Below are 12,904 nucleotides of genomic sequence, written 5' to 3'. Positions count from 1 at the left end.
ACAAGAAAATAGGCTTTTTTTGCTTTATTTATTGTCTAATATATATATATATATATATATATATGTAATTAACTTCAAAAGAAAGCACAGTAAGAATTTTCCAAACACATATTAACAATCAAGTCACCTGAGCCCTACACACACACACACACACACACACACACACACACACATGCAGACAATCAAAATGAGGCAGAGGATGAGGCAAGAGGCTTTTAGCTACCTCTGGAAGAGCATATTCAAATAAATAACTTAATGAATAAAATCAGGGTAAGGTCCATTGGAAATATGGCAAAAATGTACAGTACTCTGAGTCAATTGTTTAGATACGCATTTACAGATATATTTATTCTGTATTTGATGTTAAAATAATACTGACATTCTGAAGTCACATTCATAATGGTTTAGGGCTTCATGGAAAAAGCGAAGAATCTATACTACTATGGTATGGACAATTGGTTTTCAATTTGCTTTAAGTAAAATGCATCATTTATTAGCTTCCTGTTTTTATCTATTCCAAAAAGATTATAATAAACAAGTGCTATTATCTGGTGACTGGATAACAAATAATAGAAAGAATAAAACATGATAAACATCCTCTTCCTGTTATAGCTTCTTGAATCAAAGCAAAGAATTCACATTATTTCATTTGTTACCATATTCGGGAATATGTACTTTTGGCATCAATGTACTGTCTCAAATTAATAAAAAATATATATATGTTGCCAACGTGTTGTCTTAAAAATTAAAAATATTGATAGAGCAATAGAAAGTCATTCAAAAGCCTTTGTTCTTACAAACATATATATTTACAAGTAAAGTAAGCTTGTGCCTCGAAATGTCTTTGTTGATCCAAGACTTTATCATCTAGGATCCAGTGACTTTCCCTCCAGGATCTTCTGGATTTCCTTTGCATCTAGAGTCTCGTAAGTTAGCAGGGCATCGGCCAGCAGCTTGTGTTCTTTGCTGTAGGTCTTAAGTAGCTTCTTTGCCCTTTCATACGAGTTCTGCAAAAGACAATTATAAGATGAATTTACACAATCATCAGTCAAACACTTTCAACCAAAAACTAAACACCTACCTGCAACAGCACCCTGATTTCCTGTTCTACAGCAGCCTGGGTCTCTGGGCTGTGGTTCGTCAGGTCACTGTAGGTCATGACCCCCAGCTGCTCAAAGCACAGAGAGGTGAGTGAACTGCAGTTACAGGCACAACAGTAATGCACAAAGGCTTCACACAAGTTTCTGATTACGACAGGATCCTGACGTTGGAGATGGGCGGTTGTGAGTGTAGTTTAGACCCTGAATGTGTGCTGCTCATTTTTGGACGTGGAATATGTACTGAGCGCCGAGAAAGGGATTAGGATGATTTAAGTCTGGAATGTGAGCGCTTACACATCCCTAATGACTTTGAACACGTGGAAGGACTCAAATGGCTTCTCCAAAAAGCTATTTGCTTCATTTGTTTTTGAATATACTAAATATTTTGACTTAAAAGTTGAATCCATTTGACCTACAAAGTTAACCTGAAGTACCTGAAATAACCATTATTAACAAATTATTTAATCTGAGTGTTTTTGTGTAAAAAACAGTAACACTTTATGTTGATAGTGCACTTTATACATTTTGCAATTACATGTCAACTAGCAGTCATTAGAGTATTAATAGACTTGCTGCTTAATATCTTCTAACACTTTATTTTGACAGGTCCAACTTATTCTACTCACCCTAAACATAACCTAACAGGCTATTCTGAGAGTAAGTAGGCACGTAGTTGCAAATTAATGAGAATTAGTTGACATACAAAGTTACTTATAGTTAGCAGAAAGTGCACTATCAAAATAAAGTGTAACCAAAAAAGTTAAAAATTCACATAATTAATTTTTACCCTGTCACTCATTCCAAACTGCGTCACCATCATCTGTGCTATTTTAGTGGCTCCATCAAAATCACTGGATGCACCTGTAAGAGGTACAAATAAAACATAATGATGTTGATATTTACAAGAATTCATAGTGGATGTGATTAGATAGGGACTCCTCTCACCAGTAGTGATGTGATCATTTCCAAATACCAGTTCTTCAGCAACCCTGCCACCCATGCTGACATCCATCTGAGCCAAAAGCTGGGCCCGAGTCTCACTCCAGCGATCATTTTCTGGCAGCAACGATACCTGAGATAGACCAGAGGAACACAGAAATTGGCACAATGGGTTAATGATGTATAACCCAGGAGAGCAAAAGCTTTCATTTCATTCAGTGCAGGGAGTTTCTGCAAACTACTGTCAAATATTTATATTTATATTTGTGTCAGAACAGTTTTTATTGCATATAATAAATGTAATGTTTAAGGTAGACGAGTTATGAGTTCAAATGTTATTTTTTATATGTGAATATGTCATTCAAAATCTGCCAAAACACAACTCTTAAAGAAGAATTTTTTCCTGTTTAGAAGTCTATAAATCAGCGTGATTTCAATCATCAATCAAGTACTGCGTGTTGGAAGGCATTAATATTTAAAAAAAAAGATGCATAATAATTATTACTTTATATTATTACTGATATCAATTTAAATACATGTAAAATAAATATTAATATTTTTATATTCTTGTACTTTCAATAATATATTAAAATAATTTAAAGCAATATAAATAATATAATTCAGATTATGGTATTGTATGAACAATTCATAATTATTAGATATTTAATAAAGATTACATTTAATTGTTAATACGTTTTTTATGATTTACCTTAAGTGACCATTAAATGATGGCAGATGCTATCTAAATGTAAAAATTAAAATGAGAAATAAGCATGCCAACTAAACATCCAACATTAACCTATAACAATAAATTTAAAAAAAGTAAATATACAATATTTTATGCATCTAGATTTTGCTACGTAGTGGAACATACTGGAACATTAAGACCAGCTACTCACGTGACCAAGTGAAGGGCCACGTGGCATGATGGTAGCTTTGTTGATGGGCATTGCGTCTTTGGTGTAATAAGCCACTATAGCGTGTCCAGACTCATGATAGGCTGTGATCATCTTATTTCTCTTGTCAATCTCCACACTCCGGCGCTCTGGGCCTGGACAGACAGAGAATGTCAGAAAAGAATCTCTTGATCAAAGCATTAATCCCCGTCACACGTTTCAGAGACTAAGCTGTACATCCCTACTGTCCTCACCCATTAGTATCTTATCCTTCGCAAACTCCAGCTCTTTCATGGTCACCAGGTCTTTCCCATCGGCTGCTGCTTTCAGAGCTGCCTGGTTCACCAGGTTCTCCAGTTCGGCTCCAGAAAAACCCACTGTTCCCCTAGCAATGATCTCAGCATTAACGGCTACAAAACACACAAAGACAGATTATTTTACTGACTGTCCTAACAAGTATCCTTTAAAACGTATTTGTTTTTTTTCTTTAATTCTTACCAGAATCAACTTTAATCTTTTTCAAATACCACTCCAGGATTTCTGTGCGTCCCTTCACATCTGGTCTTGGGACCGTGACCTGCATGTCAAACCGGCCTGGTCTCACCAGAGCACTGAAAAACACATTATCAGAAGAAGTTTATAGATTTAGATTACAAATATTGTAAAGCACGACAGAAAAGTGTTAGCTAGACAGTTACATATACATAGTGTTCTATCAAGAGAAATGCACGTCTAGATGGAAACAGTTCATGTTAAAGCTGGAGTCCAATATTCTTAGCTTAAGATGAATACCAGTGGGATTTATGGTTGTTGTTTTAATGCCTTTAAAGTATTTCTGCACAGCTGCTCTATGCAAATTATGGAACCTACTTGTGAGTCTATAAGCCTAAGCCTGGAGTTTGCATTAAATTATAAATATGCCTGCATGTAAAAATATTGAATTACAGGGATTACTAACCAAAAATAAAAAATCTGATATGTAAATAAAATGTTCAGCATATAAAGTGATAGCATCTCTTCACATGACTTCGAATAAACTGGTTGATTTATGTGGATTCATTGTACTATGCATTTATGACACTTTTGGATCTTCTACGTTTTGGTTACTCGACATCCAACTGAGGAAGAACAAGTTCACGGGTTTCATAAATATCTCGATTTGAGTTTCGAAGAAGTCTCAAGAGTTTGGACATGAAGGTGAGTAAATGATAACAGAATTTTCATTTTTGAGTGAACTATTCCTTTAACAGATGGCTGGAAAACCTACTTGTCCAAAGCTTCAGCAAAGTTCGTAGCTCCAATCACGATGACTCCTTCATTGGGTTTAAACCTAAAATCATCAAAATACTAAAATCAGACCCGTGCGATTTCTTTCAAAAAAGAAAAATTATATGTAAAAAATCAGTGACTGACTTACCCATCCATCTCAGCGAGCAGCTGGTTGATGGTTTGTCTTGAGTATGGGTGCATGGGAGACTCGATTCTCTTCCCTCCTACACTGTCCAGTTCGTCAATAAATATTACGCACGGTGCGCTAGCTTTGGCTTCCTCTGTTAGAAAAAAAAACAGTAGAGGAGAAATTTATTAACAGCAGAAGCATTACAGGCAATAGAAGACCATGCTTTTCTTTAAAATACTTACTGAAAAGGTTTCTGATACGACTCGCGCCAACTCCCACAAACATTTCGTCAAACTCTGACCCGGAGGCGTAGTAAAAGGGCACGTCTGCTTCACCTGCTACAGCCCTGGCCAGCAGGGTTTTTCCTGTTCCTGGAGGCCCCACAAGCAAGATGCCTAAAACACACATACGGTTTAGACATTTTATACAAAAGGAAAAAATAAAAACTATTTCCATAATTAAATGGAAAATTAAATTAAAGTAAATTGTTCCACCTTTGGGAAGTTTACCACCGAGCACGGTGAATTTCTGGGGGTTTCGTAAAAAATCGACAACATCCTGAAGTTCGTTTTTGGCCTCCTCTACACCTTTCACGTGTTCAAAGGTGACATTCTTCATCTGAACGGGGTCCACGGCTGAATCCAGACCAGAGGTGGTGCGGAAACGAACTAGGTAATGAATAAATTAAAAAAATGTGGAATTGGACATATTGCATTCTACTCATCTGCTCAGAACTCAAAGAGTAAACGAAATGCAAACAATTTTACATCGAAGCAATGAAATGATGTTACTACATTATCGTAAAAGCTGCAGAAGAAACAGCCATAGCATAAAATAGCCAAATGCATACTATAAGTCAAAATATTTCAGACAAGTAAAAATAAGAAAAGAATAAAATGGGAAACAAACCAGTGTCTGAAAACGACCCTTTACCCGAGAACAGAGGGCTTCTGGACACACCATACAGACCCACCAGCAAGAGGACAAAAATAATCAAACGTGTCCTCTTTACAGAATCTGTTAGGAACAGCAGTAATAAAAAACTAAATTCATGCAGCAAACATGCAATATAGATAAAATGCTTTAAAAAAAAGGCCTAAAAGCATTACCTTGAGTCTTCTGCGTCAAAGCCTGAGCTTTCATGAAGCCCTCTGTGAAGCCCGTCTTAAAAGCATCCTGGTGAGATTCTGGCAAGTTATTCTGTTTCAGCAACTGTTCAAGATTCCCCATCTCTCGCTTTTCCTTTATCAGGAGTCCCTGAAGATTCAGAAAACATAAATTAAGGGGCAAAGGAAAAATACAAAAAAAGCAGGTTAAGATATTTCTGAGACCAGACCTGCCTTAACTATTATTTCCTAAGGGTCATACAGCGTACAAACCTTCATGAAGGTTGGCGTATAATTCTCTGCCTCAACCGGCCCTTCAAAAACAGACTGCGGATGTCTGGTCTTGGATCTCATTGTTTTAAAACCTCTGTTTTGGACCCATACTAAGCATAAACACAAAAAGACACAAAAAAATAAACCCACAACTTCATTTATAGCTATAATGTAACAGCATGTGACTGAGAAAATCCCCATTCACAACAAAAAGGATAACCATGATAATAACTTTATTAGCATCCAAAACAACAGAGAATACCGTTTCACTTAATATAAGTGAGCACTGCATTTTTATTGTTTGTTTCTTTAAATGTATGACGAACTATTTTCATTGTTCAACAGCAAGAAAATAAATGATTTCAACAAAGTTTTATCTATGTTGTTTTCATTATAGCTGCGGTGTATTCCCATAGAATTATATCAGTTATTAAAACTTCATAGAGTAATTGTTAAAGTTAATATCCTTCATGTGAATGGCTCTTGAAATTTTGGTCACTTACATTGCAGATGATGCAGATCTACGCAGGCCGCCTGGAGAAAGCTGGAATTTTGTCTGCGAGACACCGGACAGCCAAAAGATCCCACGTGTTTGTGAGAGAACCCTATGTTAACAAGAAAACAAACTATATAATATATAGCAATCATGTTGATGAGAATAACACGGTCCACTAGTGTCTGAATGACAAGAAAAAAAAACTGAAAAGCTGTGTTTTGTGCATAAAACAGAATAATTCAACATCCTTGTGATGTTTAACTACTTGTGATGCAGCTTGCGCAAAGCATTCAAGTAAAGCAGGTCAAATGTTACGGCCTCATTTCCTGTGAAGCTGGACCAGCCTATATTTAATTTCTTGACAGCACAATGTTGATCAAAAATGGCTGCGTGTGATTGCATAAACAAGTTCTGTAAGGGAATAAACCTAATTACTGAGCCACCAACATTTCACAGAGACACGTATCCTTCAAAACACGACATCATTCCCTCATGCTGTGGGCAACCTCACCATATTTGTTTTGGAAGAAGGAGGGGGCAGAAATGTGAGATGTTCTCCATGCTGTTGAGTTTTGAGCAGCGCTGGAGATGGATTTCTCCCCAGGATCTATCGAAGGTAGCAGGCGCTCCAGAACATCACGTACATGACTGAACCTCAGCTCTGACAGACCCAGGTCCTTCAAGTTTACCTTGGGCTGTGAAAAAAGGCCAGTTAGCATTTTTTAGTATTGCATTTTATTATTTATTTATTTTTTAAGTTATTTATTTATTTTAGCACATCATTCTAGTTTCAATAAATTATTTTTTTTTTTAAATAATTTCAGTTTATATATTTTTTTTATTTGCTTTTAGCTAACTATAGTGCAAACAAGACCTGTAACATGCACATGACATAAAGCGTGCGTGCTGCTATCGTGACCGTCATACCTCACTGAGAAATGGGTCATGTTCAGGTGAAAGGTCTCTCTGTAGACTCTGCACTGATGTGGTTACGGCCGAGTTGGCTGAACTCTTCAGGTACTGGACCACATTGATCAGATGGGTCAAAGGCACTGTTCCCTGAAAAAAAAAAAAAAAAAAAAAAAAAACAAGGAATAAAAGAACATTTTGGTCACATTGCATAACCTAGGGTGGAAAATACGGGTTAGAAAATAAAATAATAAAACTCATAGATTACTGCCGGTCCTTATATGATCATATACGCAAAGTGCCTGATAAGATGACTGTTAATAAGAGTATGTTGGTCTTTAGGGCGGTTATGTCACTCCTGACATACTGACACACTCCTGAAAGTTCCCTCCAGACACGTACACACTCAGTCTCTCTCTATTAAACAGCTGTTGTTGTTATATAACAGCATGAAGTCACTTTTACATGCCATCAGAAAACATTAAAATGAACTAAAAATACTTCAATGCAATAGACGCAAGTAGAATATCTGTATAGTGTATATTCAATCGACAATGGATTAAAACTGAGAAGAATCTCAACAGATGGAAATTAATAGTCATCATTAATAGCACATCAGATGATGTAATATGTTTGAAGAGTGACCACAGGTCTATACAGAATCAAAATGAGGCAGAAATAGGATGTTGTTAAAATAGAATGATGTTAAACGATAATAATGCTTTAAATATCTATTTGAATCAGATTATATTTAATAAATGAACGTTTGTCATTAAGAGCCGTATTAACACTGTTCAGTTTCTCTTTCTCGTTTATGTCTACTCGCTAAGCCACTCATTTATTCCCAAAAAAGGCCTTTGAAAACAATTAAATGCCCTCATACCTGCGACTGAAAGGTTGTAGGAAGAGAAAACATATTTTGCTAAGATTTTCGTTGAGAGGTTTTCTTGAGCTCCTGTCAGATCCGCTGCTCTTCTGTCCTTTATGATATGAGCACCGCTGTTGTTAAACTCACCGGTGACTCCACCCTTCTCTTTGTGTAACCGAAACACATCGTTGTTAAACTCATCGAAGTAATCGCTCTAACATGTCTCTTCACTTCTTCGGCGGTGGTCTAAATTACCAGTCGTTGCCTTCAGTGCCACCCGCTGGACAATAAGGATAAGGCGTGAGTATTAAAGTATTAAAATGTTTAGTTAATAACCTTTCAGCGTTTTTTTAAAGTCAACTATAACAAATAAAATAATGACATAACAAGCCAATTAAATTACAAACTTCAGAAAGATAACGAAACGTCGATCAATTCAGCCGATCAGTTTAATTCCATTTCTTATTTAGATAAAAATAAACATTTCTAATGAAGCGAAAACAACCACAAAGGAGAATATTATAATGAAAATGTCGTGTCTGTATTATCACAGTAAAGCCAGCACAATGTTTTCTCTTTAGCGTCCTCTAGTGTCCGAGCAGCACGCGGCCATGCACAACATTTAGTGCTCTTTGCCTGTAAAAGCATTGTTGTCTTTGTTATTTATATAATAATACGCCACTTTGGGAAGCATAACTATTGTGATTATAACATACAATTACGTTATAACCAAAATGGCGCGTTTGAATAGCATGAAAACGTTCATTTATGAGCTAAGCTATTGGTTAGCTTTACTTCCGGGTTGTTTAAGGACCCCCACAAAAAACCAAAACAAACAAACAAAAAACCCCACCTGATTAAATAATATTATTCTGTGAGAATAATACTATTCTGCTTTCTTATATTTTACTTATTTCTCTCCTGTACTCCATGCGCCCAACTGTCAATAAAGCAGTTAAACTAAATATAATAAAGTGATTAAATAATAAAAACAGAGTTCCCAATAACAATCATATTAATAATGTATTACTAACGTTATACGACTAAATGGTTTACATAAAAGGTCTTAAAAACCTTTATGGTTGACATAAAAGGCCTTTTTATTTACATCTACGTTTTATTTATTGTTTTATTTAACATCTTTGATGTTATTATTTGTCATTTATTATATATTACTAAAAAACCGTAGGATGGTGTGTATTATAATATCTAAAAACGCGTTGGATTTTACAAAACAGCAGTTTAGTGTTTTAATGAGATAAAAAAATACATTTTTCAGGGAGAAAAAGATTTTATATATATATATATATATATATATATATATATATATATATATATATATATATATATATATATATATATATATATATATATATATATATATATATATATATATATATATATATATATATATATACCTTCTTATCTACAAATATGTGAGCCCAAATTACATGCAGCTGGAAATGCACTTAAAGCCTTTTGTCATCGTGCATTAAAGCACTTCCGCTGTGCCCCACGTTACTGGCTCGTTGGAAGTAGCATCAGGCAGATTAAAAGCAGTTGCTCTGCGGTTTCGACGGCGTTTTATAAAATAACGACACATCCGAGCATTCGCGAGCGGCACTGAGCGCCGACGTCTTTCGTCCGTTTAAGTAATCGCAGTAATATCGCATGTCCAATATACAGAACCTCCAGTCTTTCGGTAAGTCGCACGCGTCGTGCGCGAGTTTGCGGGCGGAAATAATCTCCAGCATTGTCTGTGTAATCTGCTGTGCGGGCTCACGGACGTATTCGTGTGGAAATATGGTTTAAATGCAGCGAAGGCGATAGCTAGCGCTTTTCATAAAAGGGAAAGCATGGAAAAGCAGATTTTTAAAACCATGGGGAGAATAATTATGCGTTTATATGCAACCTATTTATACTCCCCTTGGCTAAAAAAATTGTTAAATATATAACAAGGCTCGCCAGTAATCAAATATTGTGCGTTTGTGACCATATTTTGCTTTAAAAGTCCCACGTTGGATATAAACATGAAACTTATATTGGTGATTAGCCATAATCAGATGTTGCTCGTTATTTGATCTCCTCCATTGACTCTTCAGTCTTGAGGTTTTACTGCATATGTGTGAGATTGGTTTCTTGTAACCAAGACGGAAATGTATTTTTTTTTTTTTTTTTCTCTGTAGATCCCTTTGCTGATGCAACTAAGGGTGACGACTTGCTCCCGGCTGGGACTGAGGATAAAATCCACATAAGGATCCAGCAACGGAACGGCCGCAAAACGCTGACCACGGTGCAAGGCATCGCTGATGATTATGACAAAAAGAAACTCGTGAAAGCCTTTAAGAAGGTATCTTCTAACTTGGGTTGTTTCACACGCTTCTCCCAGAGCGCTGCTTTGACTTCGAGTAATTCTTCGGTTTGGTTTTGTAGAAATTTGCCTGCAATGGTACGGTGATCGAGCACCCAGAGTATGGAGAGGTGATTCAGTTACAAGGGGACCAAAGGAAGAATATCTGCCAGTTTCTGCTGGAGGTAAAGGATGCGTTATATTACTAGTTGCAAGCCGTTTTCTACAAAGTGGTTAATTTTAATTGCCCTTGTGACTTGCATTTGACTAATCGACTCGTTACTCCGTTTTCGTTCTCTTGCAGATCAACATCGTAAAGGAAGAGCAGCTGAAGGTTCACGGTTTTTAAAATGCTGGCCCCTTCAGGGCTGTCTAAAGGACTGCACCAGCATGTAGCAATCCTAGTATATCCATGGCAGGGTTTTTGTGACCATATGCTAACAGCACTGACAGCAGGGTAAAACTTTATATTTTTGCATTCACTCCAAGCACGTATCTTCATAATGACCTCGAGCGGACCGCTAATTCCAGGCCGGTCCGAATTAGATACTGAATCTCTGTTGCTGATGCTTGTGAACGTTTTATGATAGACACACTCAATTGCACGGTATCTTTTTATCAAGGACAATAAAGTTATGTGACTTTGCACATTTGTGACTCTCTTTCCTTTCCCTGATGCATTTCGGTGCATAAAATACTTTGCGACAAACATTAAGATTTGACTTTCAGGTCTGTCGGAATAGACGTTGCTTATTTAAATCTAGGGTGCTTGTGTATTTGTGGCATGAAGTCCCGAACACACACAAAAAGTGTTGCAATAAAAATGAGCAATTAGATTCTAATGGCAACTTATGTGGGTTTTTTTTTCCCCATTGTGGTGCATTATTTGGAGGAAGTTTACAATGTTTCTGGCTTGTATACAAACCGCTTTTGTTCGCTCCCTTGTAGTTTGGCTCCCCGTCAGGGCTGGAAATCCTTTCAGCTGTGGCCTAAGTCTGCAGTGTCCTGGCTGTCCCGCCAGGCTCAAACATGAGCGTAATCCTCTTTAAAGGGCATGGAACGGCGTTCATGACCGAGGGACGCCAATCTCACTGAGGCTGTGTGGGCATTTCAAACACGAGTGTGTGAAGTTGAATGTCTAGGAAAAAAGATTGGCAATGATTAAAGCATTTAACATTGTATTTTGGGACAATGCAAGGTCCTTTTTAGAACCAAGTTTCAAAAAGTAATGCTGGGTATTTTGTTAAAACGATGTTTTGAATGCTTTCACCAAAATGATTCGTTTGAATCGTCCATCAAACATTTTTCCCCCATTTTAACTGCAAAGAGGTAGCTTTTACTAAACTGTAAGACTGCTTAAAATCAATATTGTCACGGTAACCATTATAAATATAATCGGTTGCTTTTACATTTAAGTCCACATACATAAACCCCACATACTGTAGTAAAAAGTTAATTTGTTCAGATTAATTTGAATTAAATTCAATAGATGCTGTTGCTTTACCCAATACTGTACTAAGTTTTCCTGCAATCTGTTAAACTCCAATAAACACAAGTGGGTTTATTTCCTTGTTTGATTGCGAATAAAAGCTATTCCTGCCGAAGGGTCCCTTTTATCAGCATAATTATGTTGAATTCGTAATTTCAGTTGGATGTAACCATAAATTACTTTTCCGTAGTCATAAAAACCCAGCATACGGGATATTTATTCGCTAACCTTCATGATTCTTGAGAATCTTTCATGTAGTTTACTATAGTTCGTTTAGTTAATGATGTCTCTTTCTCTGTAACGTGAGACGTGGTTAAATGTTTGTTGTTTTTAGCCTTTATGTGGATGAAAGTGACTGAGAATATATTTAAAAAAAAAAAAACAGCTTAATAGCCTACACCACAGAAACACTAAGAATCGATACGCGCGCTGATCGCTGCTTTGGTGAACCGATTCGAATGATTCGTTCGACTCTAATAACGATTCGCTCGCTGCGCAGAGTACTCTGTTCATTTCTTTTCCTCGAGTCCGGCTTGTAAAACCCTTGGACAGTTTGTCCATTAGGACGTGTGGAAGCGAAGTGCTGACTTTAGTGGCTGGTGTCTGAATAAGACGGAAACAGACGGAGCACGTGTGGATGCCTGGGGCTGTCCACCGTCCTCTCCGCTTCACTCCATTACCTCCACCAGACAAACACACAGAGTTAATGATGGATGTCTCCGATTCATCAGCACTCTCTTCCTGCACTTAATGCTTTATTGTTTTCTTTCCCCCCACTCATTTCGACAATCAGTTCATTCATATCTGAACAATTGATCTCTATCACTTTTTAAGAGGCTTAAAAGCCATTTTACAGCTCACTGAGTTTCATGCGCTTATTGTGTGTTTAAATATGAAAAAGGAAAGGAATGGCTATGCATGCATATGTATTAATTCCACATGAGAGCTTGATATTGGACAAAACTGTTAAACGCCCGTCTGGCAGTCAGCAGATTCCATTATTTTTGTTTGTGTTTAGCCAGAGGCCAGCCAGCTGTTATTGTTTTTGTGTGGTATTGCATTCCCGAGCATTCACCCCT

At 36.8% G+C, this 12,904-nt stretch overlaps 2 protein-coding genes across 2 annotated transcripts; one reads left to right on the top strand and one right to left on the bottom strand.

The window, feature by feature from the left end:
- Positions 1–9: 9 nt before the first annotated feature.
- Positions 10–8,144, bottom strand: yme1l1a (YME1-like 1a). The gene is made up of 18 exons (XM_043226887.1): positions 8,002–8,144; positions 7,137–7,268; positions 6,721–6,904; positions 6,217–6,318; positions 5,714–5,823; positions 5,444–5,591; positions 5,244–5,351; positions 4,829–5,002; positions 4,577–4,729; positions 4,353–4,485; positions 4,203–4,265; positions 3,434–3,546; positions 3,190–3,345; positions 2,939–3,090; positions 2,046–2,172; positions 1,888–1,961; positions 1,082–1,168; positions 10–1,007 (listed from the first exon to the last, which is right to left on the bottom strand). The coding sequence occupies exons 1-18, from the start codon at positions 8,032–8,034 to the stop codon at positions 864–866; spliced, it is 2,193 nt and encodes a 730-aa protein (XP_043082822.1). The 5' UTR covers positions 8,035–8,144; the 3' UTR covers positions 10–863.
- Positions 8,145–9,477: 1,333 nt separating this feature from the next.
- On the top strand, positions 9,478–10,986 carry eif1b (eukaryotic translation initiation factor 1B). The gene is made up of 4 exons (XM_043225678.1): positions 9,478–9,688; positions 10,173–10,336; positions 10,420–10,521; positions 10,641–10,986. The coding sequence occupies exons 1-4, from the start codon at positions 9,658–9,660 to the stop codon at positions 10,683–10,685; spliced, it is 342 nt and encodes a 113-aa protein (XP_043081613.1). The 5' UTR covers positions 9,478–9,657; the 3' UTR covers positions 10,686–10,986.
- Positions 10,987–12,904: the final 1,918 nt, after the last annotated feature.

The sequence above is a fragment of the Puntigrus tetrazona genome, chromosome 24, assembly GCF_018831695.1.
Source record: "Puntigrus tetrazona isolate hp1 chromosome 24, ASM1883169v1, whole genome shotgun sequence".
Taxonomy (NCBI): domain Eukaryota; kingdom Metazoa; phylum Chordata; class Actinopteri; order Cypriniformes; family Cyprinidae; genus Puntigrus; species Puntigrus tetrazona.
This window is presented reverse-complemented; position numbering and strand designations above follow the sequence as displayed.

Excerpts from the sequence above, each read along its gene's own strand:
- eif1b (XM_043225678.1), top strand. The coding sequence starts at position 9,658 with ATGTCCAATATACAGAACCTCCAGTCTTTCG. Across the intron at positions 10,337-10,419 it reads TCGTGAAAGCCTTTAAGAAG|AAATTTGCCTGCAATGGTAC; the intron begins GTATCTTCTAAC and ends TTGGTTTTGTAG. Across the intron at positions 10,522-10,640 it reads TCTGCCAGTTTCTGCTGGAG|ATCAACATCGTAAAGGAAGA; the intron begins GTAAAGGATGCG and ends GTTCTCTTGCAG.
- yme1l1a (XM_043226887.1), bottom strand. The coding sequence starts at position 8,034 with ATGTTTTCTCTTCCTACAACCTTTCAGTCGCAG. Across the intron at positions 4,486-4,576 it reads TCGTATCAGAAACCTTTTCA|AGGAAGCCAAAGCTAGCGCA; the intron begins GTAAGTATTTTA and ends TTTTTCTAACAG. Across the intron at positions 1,169-1,887 it reads AGTTTGGAATGAGTGACAGG|CTGGGGGTCATGACCTACAG; the intron begins GTAAAAATTAAT and ends TGCTTTGAGCAG.